At 41.9% G+C, this 23141-nt stretch overlaps 1 protein-coding gene across 1 annotated transcript in view; it reads right to left on the minus strand.

Annotated features, from left to right (window-relative positions):
• Positions 1 to 2241: 2241 nt before the first annotated feature.
• Positions 2242 to 23141, minus strand: part of XRCC5 (X-ray repair cross complementing 5) — a 78094-nt gene continuing 57194 nt past the window's right edge. Inside the window, exons 17-21 of the mRNA XM_048869315.2 lie at positions 18922 to 19031; positions 18089 to 18185; positions 16532 to 16599; positions 5464 to 5535; positions 2242 to 4584 (exon numbers count right to left, since the gene is read on the minus strand). Of these exons, the coding sequence (XP_048725272.1) occupies positions 4570 to 4584; positions 5464 to 5535; positions 16532 to 16599; positions 18089 to 18185; positions 18922 to 19031 (362 nt within the window). The 3' untranslated portion in view covers positions 2242 to 4569. The remainder of the gene's footprint in view (positions 4585 to 5463; positions 5536 to 16531; positions 16600 to 18088; positions 18186 to 18921; positions 19032 to 23141) is intronic.

Genomic DNA, 23141 nt, shown 5'->3' on the forward strand with positions numbered 1-23141 from the left:
CAAAACTGGACACAGTACTCCAGATGAGGCCTCACCAATGTCGAATAGAGGGGAACGATCACATCCCTCGATCTGCGGGCAATGCCCCTACTTATACATCCCAAAATGCCATTGGCCTTCTTGGCAACAAGGGCACACTGCTGACTCATATCCAGCTTCTCGTCCACTGTCACCCCTAGGTCCTTTTCCGCAGAACTGCTGCCTAGCCATTCGGTCCCTAGTCTGTAGCGGTGCATTGGGTTCTTCCATCCTAAGTGCAGGATCCTGCACTTATCCTTATTGAACCTCATCAGATTTCTTTTGGCCCAATCCTCCAATTTGTCTAGGTCCTTCTGTATCCTATCCCTCCCCTCCAGCGTATCTACCACTCCTCCCAGTTTAGTATCATCCGCAAATTTGCTGAGAGTGCAATCCACACCATCCTCCAGATCATTTATGAAGATATTGAACAAAACCGGCCCCAGGACCGACCCTTGGGGCACTCCACTTGATACCGGCTGCCAACTAGACATGGAGCCATTGATCACTACCCATTGAGCCCGACAATCTAGCCAGCTTTCTACCCACCTTATAGTGGGTAGAAAATAAATTCTAAATAAATTCTAATAAATTTATTAGAGCATAAGCTTTCGTGAGCTACAGCTCACTTCAATCAGATGCATGGAGTGGAAAATACAGTGGGGAGATTTTATATACACAGAGAACATGAAACAATGGGTGTTACCATATTTAGCTTGTGATCCACTATGACTCCAGATCCCTTTCTGCAGTACTCCTTCCTAGGCAGTCATTTACCCATTTTTTACGTGTGCAACTGATAGTTCCTTCCAAGAGGAGTACTTTGCATTTGTCCTTATTGAATTTCATCCTATTTATTTCAAACCATTTCTCCAGATCATTTTAAATTTCAGTCCTATCCTCCAAAGCATTTGCAACTCCTCCCAGCTTGGTATCATCCATAAACTTTGTTCTCTCTATGCCATTATCAAAATCACTGATGAAAATATTGAACAGAACCGGACCCAGAACTGATCCCTGCAGGACACCACTTGATATGCCCTTCTGCTTGACTGCAAACCACTGATAACTACCCCTGGGAATGGTTTTCCAACCAGTTATGCACCCACCTTATAGTAGCTCCATCTAGGTTGTATTTCCCTAGTTTGTTTATGAGAAGGTCATGCGAGACAGTATTAAAAATCTTACTGAAATCAAGATATACCACATCGACCGCTTCCCCCCTAACCACAAAGCCTGTTACCCTGTCAAAGAAAACTATTAGGTTGGTTTTACACAATTTTTTCTTGCCAAATCCATGCTCACCGTCCCTTATCTTCTAGGTGTTTGCAAACTGATTGCTTATTTGCTCCATTATCTTTCCAGGTGCTGAAGTTAAGCTGACTGGTCTGTAATTCCCCGGGTTGTCCCTATTAACCTTTTTATAGATGGGCACTATATTTGCCCTTTTCCAGTCCTCTAGAATCTCTCCCGTCTTCCATAACTTTTAGAAGATAATCACTAATGGCTCAGATATTTCTTTTGTCAGCTCCTTGTACCTAGGATGTATTTCATCAGGGCCTGGTGACTTGAAGACATCTAACTTCTCTAAATAATTTTTAACTTGTTCTTTCCCTATTTTAGCCTCTAATCCTACCTCATTTTCACTGTCATTCACTATGTTAGATATCCAATCACTACTAAACTTTTTGGTGAAAACCGAAACAAAAAAATTATTTAGCACTTCTGCCATTCCCACATTTTCTGTTATTGTTTCTCCCCTGGCCCATGGAGTAACGGGCCTACCCTGTCCTTGGTCCATGTCCTTGCAAGGTAATGGACTCAGTGATGCAGCAAGTCTTTTACATCTTGAACTATTACGATCGTAATGATGGGAGAGTTAGAATGAATGAAAGAGTCTCAGGTATGTCCATTTTGTTTCATTTAATACCTTCCTTAAATCCTTTAAATCCTTGTTCACCTTCTTCAGATCTAGCAACTCTGAGTATAAATGTACTGTGCAAGCAGCAGGCTATCCCGTGGGATACCACCATATTGACTTATGTATGTTCACTGTTTGTTTTTCATCCTGGCTCACAGAAGGACTTCTAAATCCCCCTGTGGGCCTGGCCAAGACCATTAAATATCTCTGTAAAATGGGGATACCTACCTCATGGGGGTGTTGTGGGGATTAATGTTTGTAAAACACAGACAACAGAATCACACTTGACATTTATACAGGGCTTTTCACGTTCAGAGCTAGCTTTATTTAAAATGAAAACTGTGTAAGAGACCACCTTCATTAGGCAACCTCCAGTCTTCAGAGGCCACCCCAACAGTCATAATATATCTCTTCCAAAAAGGTAGGAAACAGTCTATCATGAACTGATTTTAGCTGATATGGCTCTAAAGAATGCCAAAATGGGTTGAAAAAAAAGCCCTTGAAATATTGTATTAACCAATTTTTTTTAATAAGAAAACTAAAAACCAGCCAGTGGACAACATGGATATTTGATATAAAAAACACTCAAAAGAATGGATTTGTAGCCAGTTATATATTATTTAAAATTATAACAAAATATTCTGGGGGACACTATGGCTCTGGTGATTCGGCCAACAGTCTATTTGCTGCCAATCAGCCCCAGGGGAAGCCAACTGCAAAGGATGCTCTCAGATTTTGGCAATTAATTGATCTTTAAATATTCATGGTAAATAGGCCCAGTGGCCTGTGATGGGATGTTAGATGGGGTGGGATCTGAGTTACTACAGAGAATTCTTTCCTGGGTATCTGGCTGCTGAATCTTGCCCATATGCTCAGGGTTCAGCTGATCGCCATATTTGGGGTTGGGAAGGAATTTTTCTCCAGGGCAGATTGGAAGAGGCCCTGGAGGTTTTTCGCCTTCCTCTGTAGCATGGGGCACGGGTCACTTACTGGAGGATTCTCTGCTCCTTGAAGTCTTTAAACAATGATTTGAGGACTTCAATAGCTCAGACATAGATGAGAGGTTTATCACAGGAGTGGGTGGGTGAGATTCTGTGGCCTGCATTGTGCAGGAGGTCAGAAGAGATGATCATAATGGTCCCTTCTGACCTTAATATCTATGAATCTATGAAATTCATTCTGAACTCAGTGTGGGTGGCCATCATCCACATGTGACCCAAACGTGGGGCAATGAGAGAGTAGGGTAGAGAGAGTGTTCCTGTGTGGCCAGGAAGGGAGAGGAGACACTGTGTTACCTGAACCTGGAATCACTCTATAAGAAGTGCAGACATTCCAAACCAAAGCTCATTTTAAGCATAGCCCAAGTCTTACAGATTACCGTTGTCTCAGCCTCCTTCCATATAGTATGCTTATGTTAACAATAACAAGACGACACATTTTTAACAATGAATAAGGCGTTAAACTAATCCCAGAAAAAGTGTTTGCAGTATAAGTCTATCATAGGATATCATGACCAAGTAACTGGTTCCAAGCAGAATTCAGGTGTCTTCTCAATCCTAACTGAACCACTTACTTCACTCTGGTTGCTTGTGGCAAGCACTGTGTGTAGCAATATATCTTTTGGAATACCATAATCATCTGTGCTGAGTACTTTCAATTTTTTAACTCCAAAAGATTCCTCTGAAGCTTGTTAGCAATTAGCTGCAATGCACAAGAGGGGAACAAGTGACTCATTCATTGTGTTAGCACTGAGATAGCTAAGATAAATGCAGCAGTTAAAGTCTGTGGAGGACCTGAAGGTGCATCAAGCAGAGAATGAGGCCTTCAAGTACATTAGGAGAACATAACAAATGGATGGTGATGGTCCTCACTGAAATAGGCAGAGACTGAAGAGTAAAATGAAAGATAACTTCTAAACAACACTGTTACTGTCTCATGCTGGGAAAGAGGATCCAAACAAGAAAAACAAAAGAATAATCACTGATTGGGATATACTGTGACAAATTAACATGATGGAAATATTTTGCTGTGTACTGTAGACTCAGTTTTATATTTTGAGCAAATATATTATGAATCTGTGGACTGGAAATATTTTAAGTTACTCTTTTTAACCCAAAATACCTACTTGTTTTCCCTTTCCTGATTTGACAGAGACCATGAAAAGTGATGTCTTTTTTCCTTTATAATTAGGAAGCTACTGATTTACTCTTACTAAAACTTCCTCTATATTATCTTGTGATCTCACTCCGACCTCCATACTTCATTCTCTCCAAACAATACACCAATGATGTAAGACATCAACACTGGCCCTCACTAAAATTTAGTGGTGGTTAGCTGGAATCAAATACCATAGTAACATTACAATATTGAGAGTGAAACAACTTCTTTTTAGAAAAAAGATTTACTACAGAAAATGTACAGAAGATTGAAATAATCGACATTAAGTCTTGTACTAACTGCAGTTGATTCAGCTCTGAGGTTTATACCAAACAGAAGTGCCTTTGAAACTGCTGTTCTCTCTCAAGAAACCTCTACCAACAGAAGAATGGATGATCCATCTTCTCTTCAATGGCTATTTTATGCCACCTGCCACAGAGTTCTTCAGAGGTCCCCATATATTATCCAGCCACTTACATCATGTCCAGCTGCAAAAGAAAATGATAAATTTGGAATAAGAGGCACTGGCTTCAAGTTATTGCTCTCACAGGTTAGGTAGGGATGGCAATCAGAAAACAAAGTATGTACAGCCTAACGAACTTGGATACACACTTTATGATAAAATATGAAAGGCCTGTGGAATACTCGTACTCTATATGTCTTCATGAATGAGCAGAGAATCAGCCAAAACTGTATTACCATAAAGTCATAAATGCAATGTAAAGATTTTTTTTTAAGCTACCCAGCACAGCGCAAATGAAGAAAGCTTCCAGCCATGAAAGTTCTAAGACTGGATAGACTATTGGCTGAAGCCTTGCAGATATGTTTCATTTGTAATGACTCCCCATGAAAAAGGGGAAAAAAAAGAGGCTAAATTGTTTATACATAATAAACCCATTAAATGCTTGAATTTCCGCAAGCCTGTCTGTACTAGGTTAATTGAGCAGATTAAAATATGTTTTTCTTAATGGTTTTTATTTTTCAACCCACACAAATAGCTGCTCTACAGCTCAGGCTTTCCAAAGTGTTGTTACATTAAATTATAACAATTTGCTATCAAAAGAGTAGCCTGATTGGCTTTTTTTTTTTTTTTTTAAACACTGGGAAGGAGAGGATTAATCTATGTAAACAGCACAAGTGTAACAACACAGCCCAGTGCCTGCCATTATGACACTACTATCTGGTTACATTTACAATAGCAACTAAGTATTTCATAGGGGTTCCTTTGTGCCTCAACTCCTTATGTGTTTTCTAGGACAAGTCCACGGCAAGTCCTCACCCCTGTTGCTTTTAAAATCTTATCCCTCTCACTGAAACAATCCAACTACTTTAATCATAAAGCCATATCATGTCTTCATGATACTTACTAAATCATCCACATCACCACCTTCACCAGCCATTGACGGAGCTTCAGCTGGTTTTTCTTTGGGGGCCAAGAACTGAAAAAAAAAATTCGTTTGAGTTATGGAGACAAAAGTCAGCCACTTAGCATTAAATGAATGGAAAGTATTTTGACAGTGTAAACAAAACAAAACAAAACCCCACGTGAGCTGAGAATTCCATACAGAAAGACTCCAATAATTACCGCTGAAGTTTAGTTCGAGTTTTCATCCTCATCACCAACCTGTAGCACTTTAAAGTCAAATCTCAGAAAATTTCCTCAGGACTAAGGATGAGGGGTGCATATATACAGGGAGTTAAGATAATTTTATGACCAATAATGTTTGCAGCTATGAATGCTTAAAAACAGCAACAACAAACAGACAGACGAACAACAAAAAAGTTACTTTTCCCCTTCATAATAATTTAAACATATGCAAGTCTACAGACTAGAAATTTTTGCTAAATAAAATCCAAGGACCAAATCCTGGTTCCACTAAACTCAATTAATTACCTGGATCTAAACAAAACCTCAAACGTGTAGGTGGTTAGAATGATTTTCTTTATCAAATAGATCTTTACATAATGAACGTGCCCAAACATTAAAAAGAAAAGGAGTACTTGTGGCACCTTAGAGACTAACCAATTTATTTGAGCATAAGCTTTCGTGAGCTACAGCTCACTAGCTCACGAAAGCTTATGCTCAAATAAATTGGTTAGTCTCTAAGGTGCCACAAGTACTCCTTTTCTTTTTGCGAATACAGACTAACACGGCTGCTACTCTGAAACCTGCCCAAACATTCTATCTCATTAAGCCAGTGCAACTCACTAGATGCCCTCCACTTAGCGTATCATATCATAAAAAAAGGGTAAAGATAACTAGCTCAGATGCTATGCCCTGGTCTACACTAGGACTTTAGGTCGAATTTAGCAGCGTTAAATTGATGTAAACCTGCACCCGTCCACACAATGAAGCCCTTTATTTCGACTTAAAGGGCTCTTAAAATCGATTTCCTTACTCCACCCCTGACAAGTGGATTAGCGCTTAAATCGATGTTGCCGGCTCAAATTTGGGGTACTGTGGACACAATTCGATGGTATTGGCCTCCGGGAGCTATCCCAGAGTGCTCCATTATGACCGCTCTGGACAGCACTCTCAACTCAGATGCATTGGCCAGGTAGACAGGAAAAGAACCGCGAACTTTTGAATCTCATTTCCTGTTTGGCCAGCGTGGCAAGCTGCAGGTGACCATGCAGAGCTCATCAGCACAGGTGACCATGATGGAGTCCCAGAATCGCAAAAGAGCTCCAGCATGGACCGAACGGGAGGTACGGGATCTGATCGCTGTTTGGGGAGAGGAATCCCTGCTATCAGAACTCCGTTCCAGTTTTCGAAATGCCAAAACCTTTGTGAAAATCTCCCAGGGCATGAAGGACAGAGGCCATAACAGGGACCCGAAGCAGTGCCGCGTGAAACTGAAGGAGCTGAGGCAAGCCCACCAGAAAACCAGAGTGGCGAACAGCCGCTCTGGGTCAAAGCCCCAAACATGCCGCTTCTATGATGAGCTGCATGCCATTTTAGGGGGTTCAGCCACCACTACCCCAGCCGTGTTGTTTGACTCCTTCAATGGAGATGGAGGCAATACGGAAGCAGGTTTTGGGGATGAAGAGATGAGGAGGAGGAGGAGGTTGTAGATAGCTCACAGCAAGCAAGCGGAGAAACCGGTTTTCCCGACAGCCAGGAACTGTTTCTCACCCTAGACCTGGAGCCAGTACCCCCCGAACCCACCCAAGGCTGCCTCCTGGACCCAGCAGGCAGAGAAAGGACCTCTGGTGAGTGTACCTTTTAAAATACTATACATGGTTTAAAAGCAAGCATGTGAAAGGATTACTTTGCCCTGGCATTTGCGGTTCTCCTAGATGTAGTCCTAAAGCCTTTGCAAAAGGTTTCTGGGGAGGGCAGCCTTATTGCGTCCTTCATGGTAGGACACTTTACCACTCCAGGCCAGTAACACGTACTCGGGAATCATTGTAGAACAAAGCATTGCAGTGTATATTTGCTGGCATTCAAACAACATCCGTTCTTTATCTCTCTGTGTTATCCTCAGGAGAGTGAGAGCTAATTCATGGTCAACTGGTTGAAATAGAGTGGTTTTCTTCAGGGGACACTCAGAGGAGCCCATTCCTGCTGGGCTGTTTGCCTGTGGCTAAACAGAAATGTTCCCCGCTGTTAGTCACAGGGAGGGGGGAAGGTTGAGGGGGTAGTCACGCGGTGGGAGGAGGCAAAATGCGACCTTGTAACGAAAGCACATGCTATGTATGTAATGTTAACAGCAAGGTTTACCCTGAAAGAGTGTAGCCACTGTTTTATAAAATGTGTCTTTTTAAATACCGCTGTCCCTTTTTTTTTCTCCACCAGCTGCATGTGTTTCAATGATCACAGGATCTTCTCCTTCCCAGAGGCTAGTGAAGCTTAGAAAGAAAAAAAAACGCACTCGCGATGAAATGTTTTCCGAGCTCATGCTGTCCTCCCACACTGACAGAGCACAGACGAATGCGTGGAGGCAAATAATGTCAGAGTGCAGGAAAGCACAAAATGACCGGGACGAGAAGTGGCGGGCTGAAGAGAGTAAGTGGCGGCCTGAAGAGAGTAAGTGGCGGCCTGAAGACAGGGCTGAAGCTCAAATGTGGCGGCAGCGTGATGAGAGGAGGCAGGATTCAATGCTGAGGCTGCTGCAGGACCAAACCAGTATGCTCCAGTGTATGGTTGAGCTGCAGCAAAGGCAGCTGGAGCACAGACTGCCACTGCTGCCCCTCTGTAACCAACCGCCCTCCTCCCCAAGTTCCATAGCCTCCACACCCACACGCCCAAGAACGCGGTGGGGGGGCCTCCGGCCAACCAGCCACTCCACCACAGAGGATTGCCCAAAAAAAAGAAGGCTGTCATTCAATAAATTTTAAAGTTGTAAACTTTTAAAGTGCTGTGCTTAAAGTGCTGTGTGGCATTTTCCTTCCCTCCTCCACCACCCCTCCTGGGCTACCTTGGTAGTCATCCCCCTATTTGTGTGATGAATGAATAAAGAATGCATGAATGTGAAGCAACAATGACTTTATTGCCTCTGCAAGCGGTGATTGAAGGGAGGAGGGGCGGGTGGTTAGCTTACAGGGAAGTAGAGTGAACCAAGGGGCGGGGGGTTTCATCAAGGAGAAACAAACAGAACTTTCACACCGTAGCCTGGCCAGTCATGAAACTGGTTTTCAAAGCTTCTCTGATGCGTACCGCGCCCTCCTGTGCTCTTCTAACCGCCCTGGTGTCTGGCTGCGCGTAACCAGCAGCCAGGCGATTTGCCTCAACCTCCCACCCCGCCATAAACGTCTCCCCCTTACTCTCACAGATATTGTGGAGCACACAGCAAGCAGTAATAACAGTGGGAATATTGGTTTCGCTGAGGTCTAAGCGAGTCAGTAAACTGCGCCAGCGCGCCTTTAAACGTCCAAATGCACATTCTACCACCATTCTGCACTTGCTCAGCCTGTAGTTGAACAGCTCCTGACTACTGTCCAGGCTTCCTGAGTACGGCTTCATGAGCCATGGCATTAAGGGGTAGGCTGGGTCCCCAAGGATACATATAGGCATTTCAACATCCCCAACAGTTATTTTCTGGTCTGGGAATAAAGTCCCTTCCTGCAGCTTTTGAAACAGACCAGAGTTCCTGAAGATGCGAGCATCATGCACCTTTCCCGGCCATCCCACATTGATGTTGGTGAAACGTCCCTTGTGATCCACCAGAGCTTGCAGCACTATCGAAAAGTACCCCTTGTGGTTTATGTACTCGGCGGCTTGGTGCTCCGGTGCCAAGATAGGGATATGGGTTCCGTCTATAGCCCCACCACAGTTAGGGAATCCCATTGCAGCAAAGCCATCCACTATGACCTGCACATTTCCCAGGGTCACTACCCTTGATAGCAGCAGATCTTTGATTGCGTGGGCTACTTGCATCACAGCAGCCCCCACAGTAGATTTGCCCACTCCAAATTGATTCCCAACTGACCGGTAGCTGTCTGGCGTTGCAAGCTTCCACAGGGCTATCGCCACTCGCTTCTCAACTGTGAGGGCTGCTCTCATCTTGGTATTCATGCGCCTCAGGGCAGGGGAAAGCAAGTCACAAAGTTCCATGAAAGTGCCCTTACGCATGCGAAAGTTTCGCAGCCACTGGGAATCGTCCCAGACCTGCAACACTATGCGGTCCCACCAGTCTGTGCTTGTTTCCCGAGCCCAGAATCGGCGTTCCACAGCATGAACCTGCCCCATTAGCACCATGATGCATGCATTGGCAGGGTCCATGCTTTCAGAGAAATCTGTGTCCATGTCCTGATCACTCACGTGACCGCGCTGACGTCGCCTCCTCGCCCGGTATCGCTTTGCCAGGTTCTGGTGCTGCATATACTGCTGGATAATGCGTGTGGTGTTTAATGTGCTCCTAATTGCCAAAGTGAGCTGAGCGGCCTCCATACTTGCCTTGGTATGGCGTCCGCACAGAAAAAAGGCGCAGAACGATTGTCTGCCGTTGCTCTGACGGAGGGAGGGGCGACTGACGACACGGCTTACAGGGTTGGCTTCAGGGAGCTAAAATCAACAAAGGGGGTGCCTGTACATCAAGGAGTATTTCAGGCAGGACTGCACGGAGGGTTCCAATAAGAAATGGTGCACCTAAGTTATTGTTCTTATTGGAACAAGGAGGTTAGCCTGGCCTCTGATTGATACATGGCTAGATTTACCTCGCTGCACCTTCTCTGTGAGTGACTGCAGTGTGATCTAGAGGAATGAGTCCCCTAGACAGGGGAGGAGGCAAATGAGTACAAAACAAATCTGGTCTATTTCTTGTTCTGAGCCACTCCATCTATCTTTTACATCTTTGGCTGGCAGCAGACGGTGCAGAAGGACTGCATGCCATCCACATCTCATGGCTGCTCGGCAGAAGATGGTACAGTACGACTGCTAGCAGTCCGTATCGCCTGCCCGCTCACCAAAAGACGGTTCAATAGGACTGACTGAAGGACTAAAGAGAATGACCTGGTCAAGTCACTCCAAATTTAGTCCCTGCGCCCATGTCTGCCCAGGCGCTCCCAGCCGACGTGGCCAGGAGCACCTCGGACATGACGATGACGACTACCAGTCGTACTGTACCGTCTGCTGCCACAAGGCAAGGGGTTGCTGCTACTGTGTAGCAATGCCGTACCGCGTCTGCCAGCACCCAGGAGACATAGGGTGACGGTTACCTGAGCGGGCTCCATGCTTGCAGTGGTATGGCGTCTGCACAGGTAACTCAGGAAAAAAGGCGCGAAATGATTGTCTGCCCTTGCTTTCACGGAGGGAGGGAGGGAACGGGGGCCTGACGATATGTACCCAGAACCACCCGCGACAATGTTTTAGCCCCATCAGGCATTGGGATCTCAACCCAGAATTCCAATGGGCAGCGGAGACTGCGGGAACTGTGGGATAGCTACCCACAGTGCAACGCTCCGGAAGTCGACTCTAGCCTCGGTACTGTGGAAGCACTCCGCCGAGTTAATGCACTTAGAGCATTTTCTGTGGGGACACACACACTCGAATATATAAAACCGATTTCTAAAAAACCGACTTCTATAAATTCGACCTTATTCCGTAGTGTAGACATACCCTATGATAATGAGGTCCATATATACATAGCTCCTAAAGTGTAACTATCTCTAAGTTATTTCTCTATCTTACTATTTGTTCCATTACTTTATAAGGGCAAGAAGTTATCAGCAATAATAGCAAAGAAAACACAAAAACAGAACATGACTTAAGTGAATTGTGTTCCACAGTCTGAAGATCTTAGTATTAGTTAATATTATTTTAGCAATTATCCTAATGGAAAAAGTGGAAATCCCCTCCTTCTCCACAGCTGGGCCACTTAAAAGAAGACTGGACATAACACTTGAGAATATGTATCTGGGAACAACCCTGCCCTAGATGAGAAAGTGGCAGTGGAGATGGACTAAAGCATCTAATATTACAGGAATTTTTCCAGCATTGTCTTCTGTAATTTAAGGGTACTGCAGCAGTGGCTCTAGGTAAGAAGCAAAAGGAAAATTTTTGTCTGAGAAGAATTAAACTTAAAACAGAAGGGTTGTAAATACCTGTTTGAATTTTTAGCTGGTTTTCATTACACAAACACAGCTGGCTTCTGAAGCAGATCTCTGATTATCTGAGGACTTCAGATTTAATAATTTTATTAAGTTAATGTTGAAGTAAAAAGAAAACGGTACAGAGTTTAGGCATAGAAGTTTCTGGTTATCAGGGAATAAGATACAGATTATCAAGGGGTGCGAAATTCGGTTTAGGAGCGGGTGGCGTAAGGAATACATAATCTGCAATCTCCCCGATCGGAGGTAAAAGTTTAACGGGTCAAAGTACAGACATTGAGCTATGGGGGTATGTTGTCCATATAATGGCTATGTTCAGGTGTGGAGTACAATGAGTGGATACGATGATGAGGATGGATCTACCCTCATTTGGTGGGATTTAATGTTCAGTGAGTTTATGGTTCCAGTTCATATGGTCCAATGGAAAAAGTCTCTCAGTCCCTTTCCCATAGTTGATGCACGATGTCGTACCAGCTCACTACAATAAGGGGGATCATGTAAGTAGGTAGGTGAGATAGATACAGTGGGGGATTAATGGTGCTAAATATCTCCATTCTCCCTTCATCTGAAGTGTCAGATGTGTAAATAAGGGTTACAATAAATAGACAGGTTTCAGAGTAGCAGCCGTGTTAGTCTGTATTCGCAAAAAGAAAAGGAGTACTAGTGGCACCTTAGAGACTAACCAATTTATTTGAGCATAAGCTTTCGTGGGCGACAGCTCACTTCATCAGATGCATGAAGCTCACGAAAGCTTATGCTCAAATAAATTGGTTAGTCTCTAAGGTGCCACTAGTACTCCTTTTCTTTTTAATAAATAGATACAAATCAGAGTTAAAGTAGGCGGAGGTGGTAGAATGCCCCTTTTTTATATGATCTGAGCATTATCCATCACTGTTAAGACAGCACTTCACACTTAGGCCTGGCCTACACTTAAAAGCTACGTCTACATACCTACATCAATCAGGGATGTGAAAAAACCACATTCGTGACCAACAACTACGTTGACCTAACCCCCAGAGCAGACACAGCAGTGTTGTGGAAGAATGCTTCCATCAACTTAGCTACCTTTGCACAGGGAGGTGGTGTTTCTACACCAACAGGTAAACCCCTTCCCTGCTGGGTCGACGCTACAGGGTTCTGCTGGCATAACTATGGCAATGCAGCTATGCTGATAAACTCTCTGCAGCGTAGCCATACCCTCAGAAGAAGCAAAAATGTGTTTTTAAAAAATGTTCCAGGAACAACATAAATCACAGCTCTGGAAAGGGGAGGAAAAAAGGATTTCAGCAGTTACCCTGGCCTTCTAATATCTGCTGAACTCTGCTACCATCCCAGGCAGTAATCTAGTCCCTCATTCTCTGAACCCCCTAATCCTAAATCCCCAAGGAGAGTGGAAAAGCCCACACACCAGAAGCATATCTACTGGTCCCAATTTTTTTTAGGTCTCTTCCTCTGACCCACTCTCCCAGCTTCAGTGTATACAGAAAGTTAATTTAGAGGGAAAGGACCCTGTATCACATCCACCAGAATAAGAAAGAAATGTGACGTCACTTTTTAATCATTTTTGTATACAATATCCACCTTACTTGTCTCACTATCCAAAGGTTAGATCCTTTTTATATTTGAATAGCAGATGCCGAGAACTGTATAGAAACTTTATTCTACATCATAACACATTTAACATACACTGCTCAACTTATCTTATTGCCTTTGTAACTGAGGCAACACAAATAGGAAAAGGTTACAGAGCTGGAAGGACTACCCAGTGCCAATACACTATGCATTCATGCACCTTTTCCTACTGGTTTGAGTCTGGTAGTATAGAACACATATAATCAAACTAAAGTTAATGCTACTGTCAGCTTTGAAAGGGTTTTTTCACCAGAGCAAATCCCATTTTACATAGTTAATTGACATCAGATAGGATCTGTGAGAGTTGCACATTTGTTCAGAGTTCTCAGAATTAACATTTTACTCTAAACTAGGTGTAAATAACACTTTACAATCTAAGGAAATCTGAGATGAAAATTTGCTTAGCAATAAACTGAAGCTTTAAGTTTCCATCAAGTACTAAACATCTGCAATTGATTTTTTCTGACAAGATCTGTTTTGCATTTATGCTGAAGCAAATTACATATAATAGTTGTGCTGAAATCCATTATCTTTCCCAAAGCAACCAGAAAAAGCACTTGGCAAGTCTGATCTATTAACCTATCATCTCTATGCTCTAAAGAGTAACTTCCCATCTGCATCATTACAGAAAAGACTAGACAATGAGACCATTTTTCTCAATGAAGGAAAGTAAGGAAATACACTAGAGCAATAGAGTTTATCTAAAAGAAAAAGAACCCCAAAGGCGCTGCCACTGTATTGAATAGCCTTCTGCTCTAATTTTCTCCCTCATGCAGCATTCATATACAGCATGTGCCTTACATCTCATGCTGTACTAATGTATTCTGGGCCTTCTGAAGCTACTCGCATAGTACCGAGTACTCCTGAGCAGAGGTTTTTGTGTTCTCGCCTAAAACAAGGCACTGCCTTGGTAGCACACCTCTCAACCTTCAAAATTACCAGTGCAAGACACAAGCAATCAAAATGTGTGACAAATTACTGAAACCTGTGCTTTGTTGCATGTTGTGACATAACTGACATTAGTGGATTTTAACTATAAAATCTATTTCAAAGTATATTTTCTCAGTGTGTGAATCAAATGAACTATTTTTGCAATTTGTTACAGGTGGGGATTTAAGGAAAAGGGCCTTGCACAGGATGCTTGGAATCTGGAGAACAATAAAATGCTGGGAATCAGGATTCTCCTCCTGGGTTTGGGAAGGGGGTGTCATCTAGGGTCAGTAGTGGTTACAGACAAAATAGCCAAGCAAATAGATTTGGCACATTCGTTCTGAAATATAGCGTGGCTGAGACCTGGGTCTGCCATGCTGTAAAAACTCTGATCTTTGTTCTATTGCTAGCTATGTTAGAACTGTGCAACATCTCAGTTAACTTATCTTAAAAAATTAGGGGAAATTAATGATAGTTGCCTGCCTTCTATGGTAAGGACATGAGGCCATGGTTAGAAAGGTTGAAATACACCAATGAATAGGAGAGGTGAGACCTGAACTCACGGTCTACTAGCCGTTGTCCAATAGATTACTTTGATGGGGAAGCCCTGTTTCTTGCTCCTCCAGAATATTGTTTCACTCAGTGGTGCAGTGAGACAAGGAGCCCAAATTGTTTGCAAGGCAGAATGTACTACAAAATGTATCTGTGAGCTCTGGCTGTAGGATAATGGTTAATTGCAATGCACCACGTCAGCCAGATCTGAGTTTAGTCTACACAGGTTTCTCCCTAGTTTAGATGGGAAGCCACAAGCAAAGACCTATTACCAGGCTTTGCTTCTGTGTTGTGTGTGAATGGATGCATGGTATTGTACAGCCACGGCAAGCTCAGTGTTTCAGCCAATGGTTGGTTTGTTGTGCTTTCTTTGTTAGCATAGAGAGGGCTTTAAGAACTGAAAGGTAACTTCATGTAGTGTATATTATGGACACTTGGATTGGTTTTGTTCTAGACAATGAAGTTCCTTCGGAGTGAAATGTTTAAGTAACTAATAAAACTAATAACTAAATGCCACCTCTCTTGGTACATGGGGCTGGGAAGAGAAATATAGTTTGCATAGTTATGTATGACCAGAAAAAGGCCATAGGCCCTTCCTGGCTGAACCAATTTCTTGACAGCTTTGACAACTCTAATCTGTATATGTATTAGCTTCAGTATGTTGGATTTTCCTATTTCGTTATAGTACCATAGCATTTCATTGACCCCCTTTCTATCAACTTTTCTGTGTTTTTCCTCATGTTAAGTGAGATGTGAACATGCCAAGGTCATCTTAAGGTGCACATATGTCTCTGCAGCTGCTTCAGGTGAAAAGGGACAACGGTCTCCAGAGTACAGCCTCACATCTATTCACTAGACATGAAGCATCTACACCAAACCCTGCTGCTTAATAGTATGAGGCTTGAGCAGTTCCAAGCAGTTTTTTTCAGCTGGAAAGTTGCTTTCCAGCTGAAATGTTTAGGGGTTTCAATAGCAGAATCTATACTCAGAAGCCCTCTCCCTCTGAAGCTATGTTTAAACCATAGCTGGGTATAAGGATTTGTGTTCATCTTCTTGAAGAAAAATACAAAAACAGTTCTTGATTCAGCCACCACTGTATCTACTTTCCCTTCAATCTGCCTTTCTGCCTTCACTGGAACAGGCTGCCCTGCATGCCCCATTCTGTCCCTTATGCTAACTGCAGTGCTTTGCACCTTTATTGCTGCCAATATTGTTATGCATAAGGAACACCTTCAAACATTTAACACCTTTTGCTTCCAGTGCTCTGTTGTGCAACATTTACAAAAGGGGAAACTGACACACAAAGGTGTCAGTTGGTCAAGGCCACAGAAGTCAGTGCCAGAGCTGGGATTAGACCTCAGAAGTTCCTGATTTCCACACGCATGCTCTAATAACTAGATTACACTTCTCCCAGATCAAGGAGGACATCATTCTAACAGGTTTCAGAGTGCCAGAAGCCAGCAATGGTCCTGTGCATACTGACAGCCTGTTGCCGCTCCACTAAACTGAGTTCCTGAAATGTTTCATCTGGAAAATATGTCTAGACAATAACACGCCCTGTCTGCAGGCAGTTTGAAACAATATAATATGGTGCGCATTAAGGGAGAAATTTCCCCAAGTTGAGGCCCCTTAACTTCTGTTGTCCAAGGACTCCATTCTCCATTCATCCAGGCCCTATTTCGTTCACTTAAAGGTTCGTCCAGATAAGAAAATGGCTTCTCTGGAATAGCAAAGGCTTTATACAGATAAGTAAAAGTTTAAAAGCAATACCTTTTTGGCTTCCTCATGAGTCACTGAACTACCTTCTGCTTCATCTTTGGAGATCAAAGAAATTCCATCTGAGGAAAATCAAATCATATCAAAATATCATTATAAAGCTTCACCTGAAAACCACTCAATGTTACAAATGGAAAGTGTTTCGAATTCAAACTTCTAAATGTGTCATCACTGACAAAAATAAAATAAAAAAAATCTCAAATTAAAAGGACACAGTAGTTTTCACAAGTGAGTCAACTATGGTGACATACAAGTACAATTAATGCATATTTATACTTTACTGGAGGCATCCATTTAAGTAACTGGATATATTATGACAAATTATTGGGACACTGAAATCATAGATCAAATATGAAATCTAGGGAAAAATTATACTTCAAACAACATACTTCAAACATACAGTAGACCCTCCAACTTCTAATCATCCAAGAGAAGTTCACTTCTGCCACACAAACCAATGTTTACAAGACAGATTATGCAGAAAACACTTTATCTTCCCAATATGCAAATCTCAGATAGTGCAGCTTGTATTTGTAAATTCTTCTTCCTCCCGAAATTGTTCATCTTGCTGGAAATTCTGGTTTGTACTATCTGTAAATTATTACAACAGAACATACCAGCATGACTTTGGTTGGTCCAAATTTCCATTATGAACCCAGTATTTTCAAAGGTTTATTATGTGTCTAATTAAACTTCCTCAAGCCTGTTTTCTCCCTCCCCAGTTTCAACTGGATATGATATTCTTTGTGTGATGTCCTAAGCTGTTACTGTGCACTGCTGAACAACTGCTATGCTCTATCCCAGCAACGGCTGGATTTCAGCAATGGGTGCAAGTTGCCTCTATATGTAGTTGGGAGTCCTTCTGTATGAAAAGTGCTATGCAAAAGCAAATTATATATTACCATACGTAAAATGAAAAGAGGCAACTGCGCATTTAGGGTATATTTTCATAAGCACTCATGCCAAGTAAAGGGAAGAATTTTTAGAGCATCAGGTTTTTCATGCTCATAAAAATCCTCACTTATTTGCCTAGTGCTCCTAGTCCATCCAAGTCTTTTAGAAGTATGCTGCCTTCCTCCTCAGTGCATCGTGTTACTACATATTCCTTCCTGCAGGTCACTCTTACATCACTGAAATAAGTCACTGATCACTTTGTGTATGAGTCTTCTTTGCAGCTGGGAGAGCCTTCCTCTCTCTCTCTCTCCAGTGCATCAGCTCTCCGTTTATTTTAAAATGTATCTGAAATATTGTCTCTTCCTTGCCCTACACCATTTAATTTTTCTCTCACTGTGCTATCAATTTACCATTGTAACTGAATTTAACTTGGTGTAGCATTCTGAAATACTGTTTATATGAAATCAGTGCAAAACAAAGCGATATAGTAACGAAAGACAAGTTTTACATGGTATGCACCAACTCTCTACACTAGAAATGCTGGTCTGTGTTCATTTTCAGCGTCCAACTGCTAACATGTAGATTCCCCTCACACAATTTACCATTTGAAGAAAAACTGTGTGGGAGATGCAGAGGGAGAGTCAATTGTCATCATACCTTGTATCAGAATCTCCCAGAAATCAGCTAAGGTTTTGTCTTCCACCTTTTCTTTCAGGGCCTGGAGGAAATCATTAAAGCACTGCACCTCTGCCAGCTGGAAAAACAACAACAAAGATAACACAGAAAAATAAAGTTAGCTTAATACCAAAGAGCTGTAATCTTAATGGATCATAAAGACACCTAACATGGGGAACAGGAAAAAAGACATTCCAAGCCATTGCACATTCATCTAGCTCCACTAGAACCAGAGCTTCTAATGTGCAGGGCGTCACAAAAGAAACTGGTTTCAGAGGAGCCGCCGCATTAGTCTGTATCCGCAAAAAGAAAAGGAGGACTTGTGGCACCTTAGAGACTAACCAATTTATTTGAGCATAAGCTTTCTTTCGTGAGCTACAGCTCACTTCATCAGATGCTGTAGCTCACGAAAGCTTATGCTCAAATAAATTGGTTAGTCTCTAAGGTGCCACAAGTACTCCTTTTCTTTTTACAAAAGAAATTGCATTTCACAAAGCTGCACACACCCTTTTGTGACTAGTTTTGTCTAAGAAGATATTTGGAGAATGGCACATTTCTCCTTTGCAACCACTAGGTCTCAGGTATTGTCTTTTCATATTAAGAAGCCACAACACTATCTGGTCATTATTCTGCTGAGGCCAAAGGACCAAAACAACATTAAAATCTCTTTTAAATTTCCAATGTGGTATAATTGACTTAGGTCTGTTGATCTTGTCCTGTTGCTAGCTTGTCATAATCGCTGAAGCAACATAGTAGGTCTGCACATTATGCCCTGACATCTGACACAGAGTAGAGTTTTCGCATATTATCATTACCTTAATAGCCTCCTCTCTGAAAACTCTAATACAGTTGATGCTCTTCATGTAGTACTGTAAACCTTTAGTTTCCAAAAACTGTTCAATGCGGTTTACCAGCTGCTGGCTCACTGGAAGACAAAAAGAGGGAATGCATGCTTTCAGAAGGAAGCAAATCCTTCTGTTTAGCTGGCTGTACTTTGCCTGTTTCTCCCGAAGTCTGTTCTTCTGTAACTACAGCACATCTATTGGTAAAAAAAGTCAATCATATCAATGTTGCATCAAGCTGCTCATCTCACCCAATAATGGAGTCCCTACTCTCAGATACAGAAAATAATCTTAATTTAATATATAAAATTTCTAACAAATCCCAATGTGGCTGAGGCAGGAGAATTTACAACTTGAGATCAAGAAAACTAGCACAGACCCTGTTTGCTTGGTGGACAGTAGAACTGGAGCACCTACTATCAGAAAGTGGAGAGAGGCTGTTTTACTTCACTAAGTATAATGCCTAAACCACCTATGAAAGACACACATTTCAATGAACATGTTAGGTTTTCCATAAGTGGTATAATGTCATAGCTGCAGCAACAGAATAATCTCTGGTTGCTAGACTCTCACTTGTGGATGTTACTAGAGATATCTTATTATCAGGGCCTTCTGAATACATTTTAGCCCTCAGCACAGTCATCTTAATCATTCTTCAAAGTGGAACATAGTGTAAACAATACCAGGGAAGATGTGTCTATATATCTACATTTACATAAATTGTGTGAGAGAGAAAGAGACAGAGGGAAGGAGACAGACAGACATGTAATGGTAAGAACTGGAATACCAACTGAATCTTCACTGCTGAGTGACTCAGAAGGCAGACAGTTGTAAAACATATTGGAAAATGTGAAAAGTAAAATGCAAAAAATAAAGACAGTGGAAGTCCTGAGTATTCTCCCACATTTTGTTCTTTTACTTGCTTAATGGTTAGTGCAAAATATTTGCCCAACTTCATCTGCTGTGTACATACACCCCAAAAAGGTCATGGTGAGAATGCCTATTCATTATGTACAGACATGGGCAATGGGACATACCCAGGATAACTCTGACAGCTAAGCAGCAACTCTAGTAATCAGATGAAGGATTTCCCTTTGCGTAAGTTTAGAAAAGGCTCAGATTAAGTTACAGTTTTGCTTTTCTAGTTCTTCTCCATATGTTATACTCATTTGGCGAACTTCTGCATTTTACTGTAATACTGTTAAATACATAAGATTCCCAGTGATAAATGATGCTGTGAAGTACAAAATAGCAGAGATGGATGAGGAGAAGTTATTTAGTTTTCAAATTCTGAAGCATTTCATATTTCATCTACACCACCAATAAAACTAAAACGCAAGTACAATATATAACAAGTCCCAAAAAACATTCTACTTAGACTTACTTACTCAGCAATGTTGTATTTTAAGGGTTGTTTATCATAAGTGCTGTTCAGTCTGCTGAAGCATACATTATATGTACATACTTGCAAGTCCCAATCCATTGCAACTCAGGATAATAACTAAAGCAAATGATAATGCTTTTATAATTTCCGTTAATAGCTAATAAAGACCATCATCACTAGAGTAGTCATTATAACATACAAACTCCATAACCAGTTACTCAAAAGGTCTGCTAGAACTGAGATCATATAGGGTATTTTAACAGGTGCTTTCAGGAAACCACAGTCCAAGCATACCGTCAGGCTAAAAAAGAATTTAAGAAGTAAGTGTAACTAACATGTCTTATTTCTATATATATTTGCTAGAATAATCATATATTAGTTGCTTCCCTCTTCTCCTCCCCCTTCATTCTGATTATCTGTCTATCTTAGGCTGTCAGCTTTTCAAGGCAGGCATCATGCCTTCTTTATTTGGACAGCACTCGGCACACCATGGGAACTACTGGACACATACAATAACCAATACATTATTCTCTCTTGTTACTTATGATGCATACCCCAGTCCCTCTGATGGGAAGACAGGATTTTTCCCTAACTCTCTTACATGCAGTAGACATAAGCTTGTTATATGACAACACATGGTACTGATTTTCCATTGGATTATCTCATCAAAGCAATGGACACCAACCCCAAGGTGTGCTGAGGCAAGCTAGAGCAGGGGTTCTCAACCCTTTTTTTTCGAAGTCCCCTCCAACATGCTATAAAAATGCCACAGCTCACCTGTGCCACAACTGTTTTTCTGCCCAGCCAGTAGATTAAAAGCCAGGGCCAGCACTAGGGGGCAGCAAGCAGGGCAATAGCATGGTTGACAACCACTGAGCTAGAGCACTGGGAAAAGCCAAGAAGGATAGCACTGGTAGACACAATGGTTTAAGTTTGGGGTCAGAGAAATACAGAAGATTCCAGAACTGTTGAATCTGTATTCTACTCCTCTTTCACTCTTCTCCAGACTCTAAACCACATATGCAACTAGCCACCGGTTTCATGTTCTGCAAAACACTCACCTGAACTTAGTTTAAAGGACAATAGCTATTCTGACAAAGGTTGAAAAACAAGATGCACCCCACACTCTCCCCATTATCTGTTGAATCTATGATGTCCATAGAGGAGGAAATGTACGATGGTTCTGTACAATGCCTGGCTGATGGCACAAAAAAATTGAATTCAAATACACAAAAGGCTCACCCCTCCTCCACACAGGATGGTCACAACACTTATTTATTTATTTACTTTACCAGTAACTAACAAACTAAATTGAACTCCACAAGTTAAGTCAGTCCATTTTTTCATGCTTAACAATTTTCTCATTAAATGTTCTAATTTCTTACAAATTGCACTAATAAAAGCAAGTCCTGCTGTTTTTTTTCCCCTCTTTCCTTTTAAATGCTGCCTTTTCATTGATGTGTTAAATTAAAACCCCAGGCACTAAGAGAGTATAATACGAGTCTTTATTGTCAGAATGATTCCTGCACACTGCTAGGAATTATCAGACACTTCGTTTATTCTTTTACATTTCTTTCTTTCTTTCTTTTTTTTTTTTTTTTTTAATTTCTGTAGCATTGTTAGGCATCAGAACATGGAATTTTATATGTTAGAAATCTTGGACTGCTACTTTGTGAGATTTGTCCTAGGGGACTTAAAAAAAACCCAAATTGTGTCATGATGCAACTTTATAATCTGAGGAAGGGGCCGTACCATAATTTTAAGTGAGAGTCTTTTAATATGATGGGAGAGCCTGGTCAAAAACAAGTCTGTCCTCAGATAGAAGAGCAATGATTAATGAACGTTACATGCAAGGACACAAGCGTCCCACAGTCCCTGCTCCGGCTAGTCTACCTAGCGATTGATTTTAGGCTGCCATTAGATAGAGAGAGCAGAATACAGTAACTAAGGATTGCACAAAGTCGTTCATAGTGGATTCTGCTCTTTGCCTCTGATAGGTTTGACAGTTCCGCTTGTTATTTCTTTCCTTTCCTTCTCCTTCCCACCAGCCCCCGCTTGTGATTTCTTGGTTTTGGTTGTCATGGGAAAGCTTTTGTGCTTTTGGCAAAAGATGAGTTTTGCAACATGCTCTGATAAGACTCAGGTGTCCCTTCAGTCTTATCTCCTGCTGTAGGTCATTCCACAGATGGGGGCTCTTGGCTAAGAATACCTTATCTCTGGCCTCTCAAGCTTCATCCTGGACACAATTAGCTGAACCGTCCCAGAGAAGCACAGCTGTCTTGGTGTCTTTTGATCGGAGAGTTGGTCTCTGATGTACCATATATGGGCCCCAAACACTGAGGGCCTTTAAGAATGGACACCTTACCTGATCTGAACTGAGAGCCTTTATCCAGTTCAGAACATTGGTGTGATACATTCTTTTGTAATTTTTCTATCTAGAGAGAAGGACTACTACATTTTGCAGGAACTGGAATTCCTGTGTTACCCTGACCTGCAGTCCCAGTTGTCAGCATTTTCCCTCTCACCGCCAGAAAGTTTTGGTCTTCCCTACTTCTTTCCCATGGTACAGCTGATTGGGTTATATAAGGAATTGCATGATTATATGACGGGCAAACTACAGAATCAGATATTAGAGAAGGAGAAGAGCAACTAATTCATCCAGTCCATCTCTCTGTCAATGGAGGAGACATTCTCTGTTGCAAGATACATTTACTAGTGCTTCTACCTTTAGTGAAGGTTTCAGAGTAGCAGCCGTGTTAGTCTGTATCCGCAAAAAGGAGGACTTGGGGCACCTTAGAGACTAACAAAT

Source organism: Caretta caretta, chromosome 11, assembly GCF_965140235.1.
Source record: "Caretta caretta isolate rCarCar2 chromosome 11, rCarCar1.hap1, whole genome shotgun sequence".
Taxonomy (NCBI): Eukaryota; Metazoa; Chordata; order Testudines; family Cheloniidae; genus Caretta; species Caretta caretta.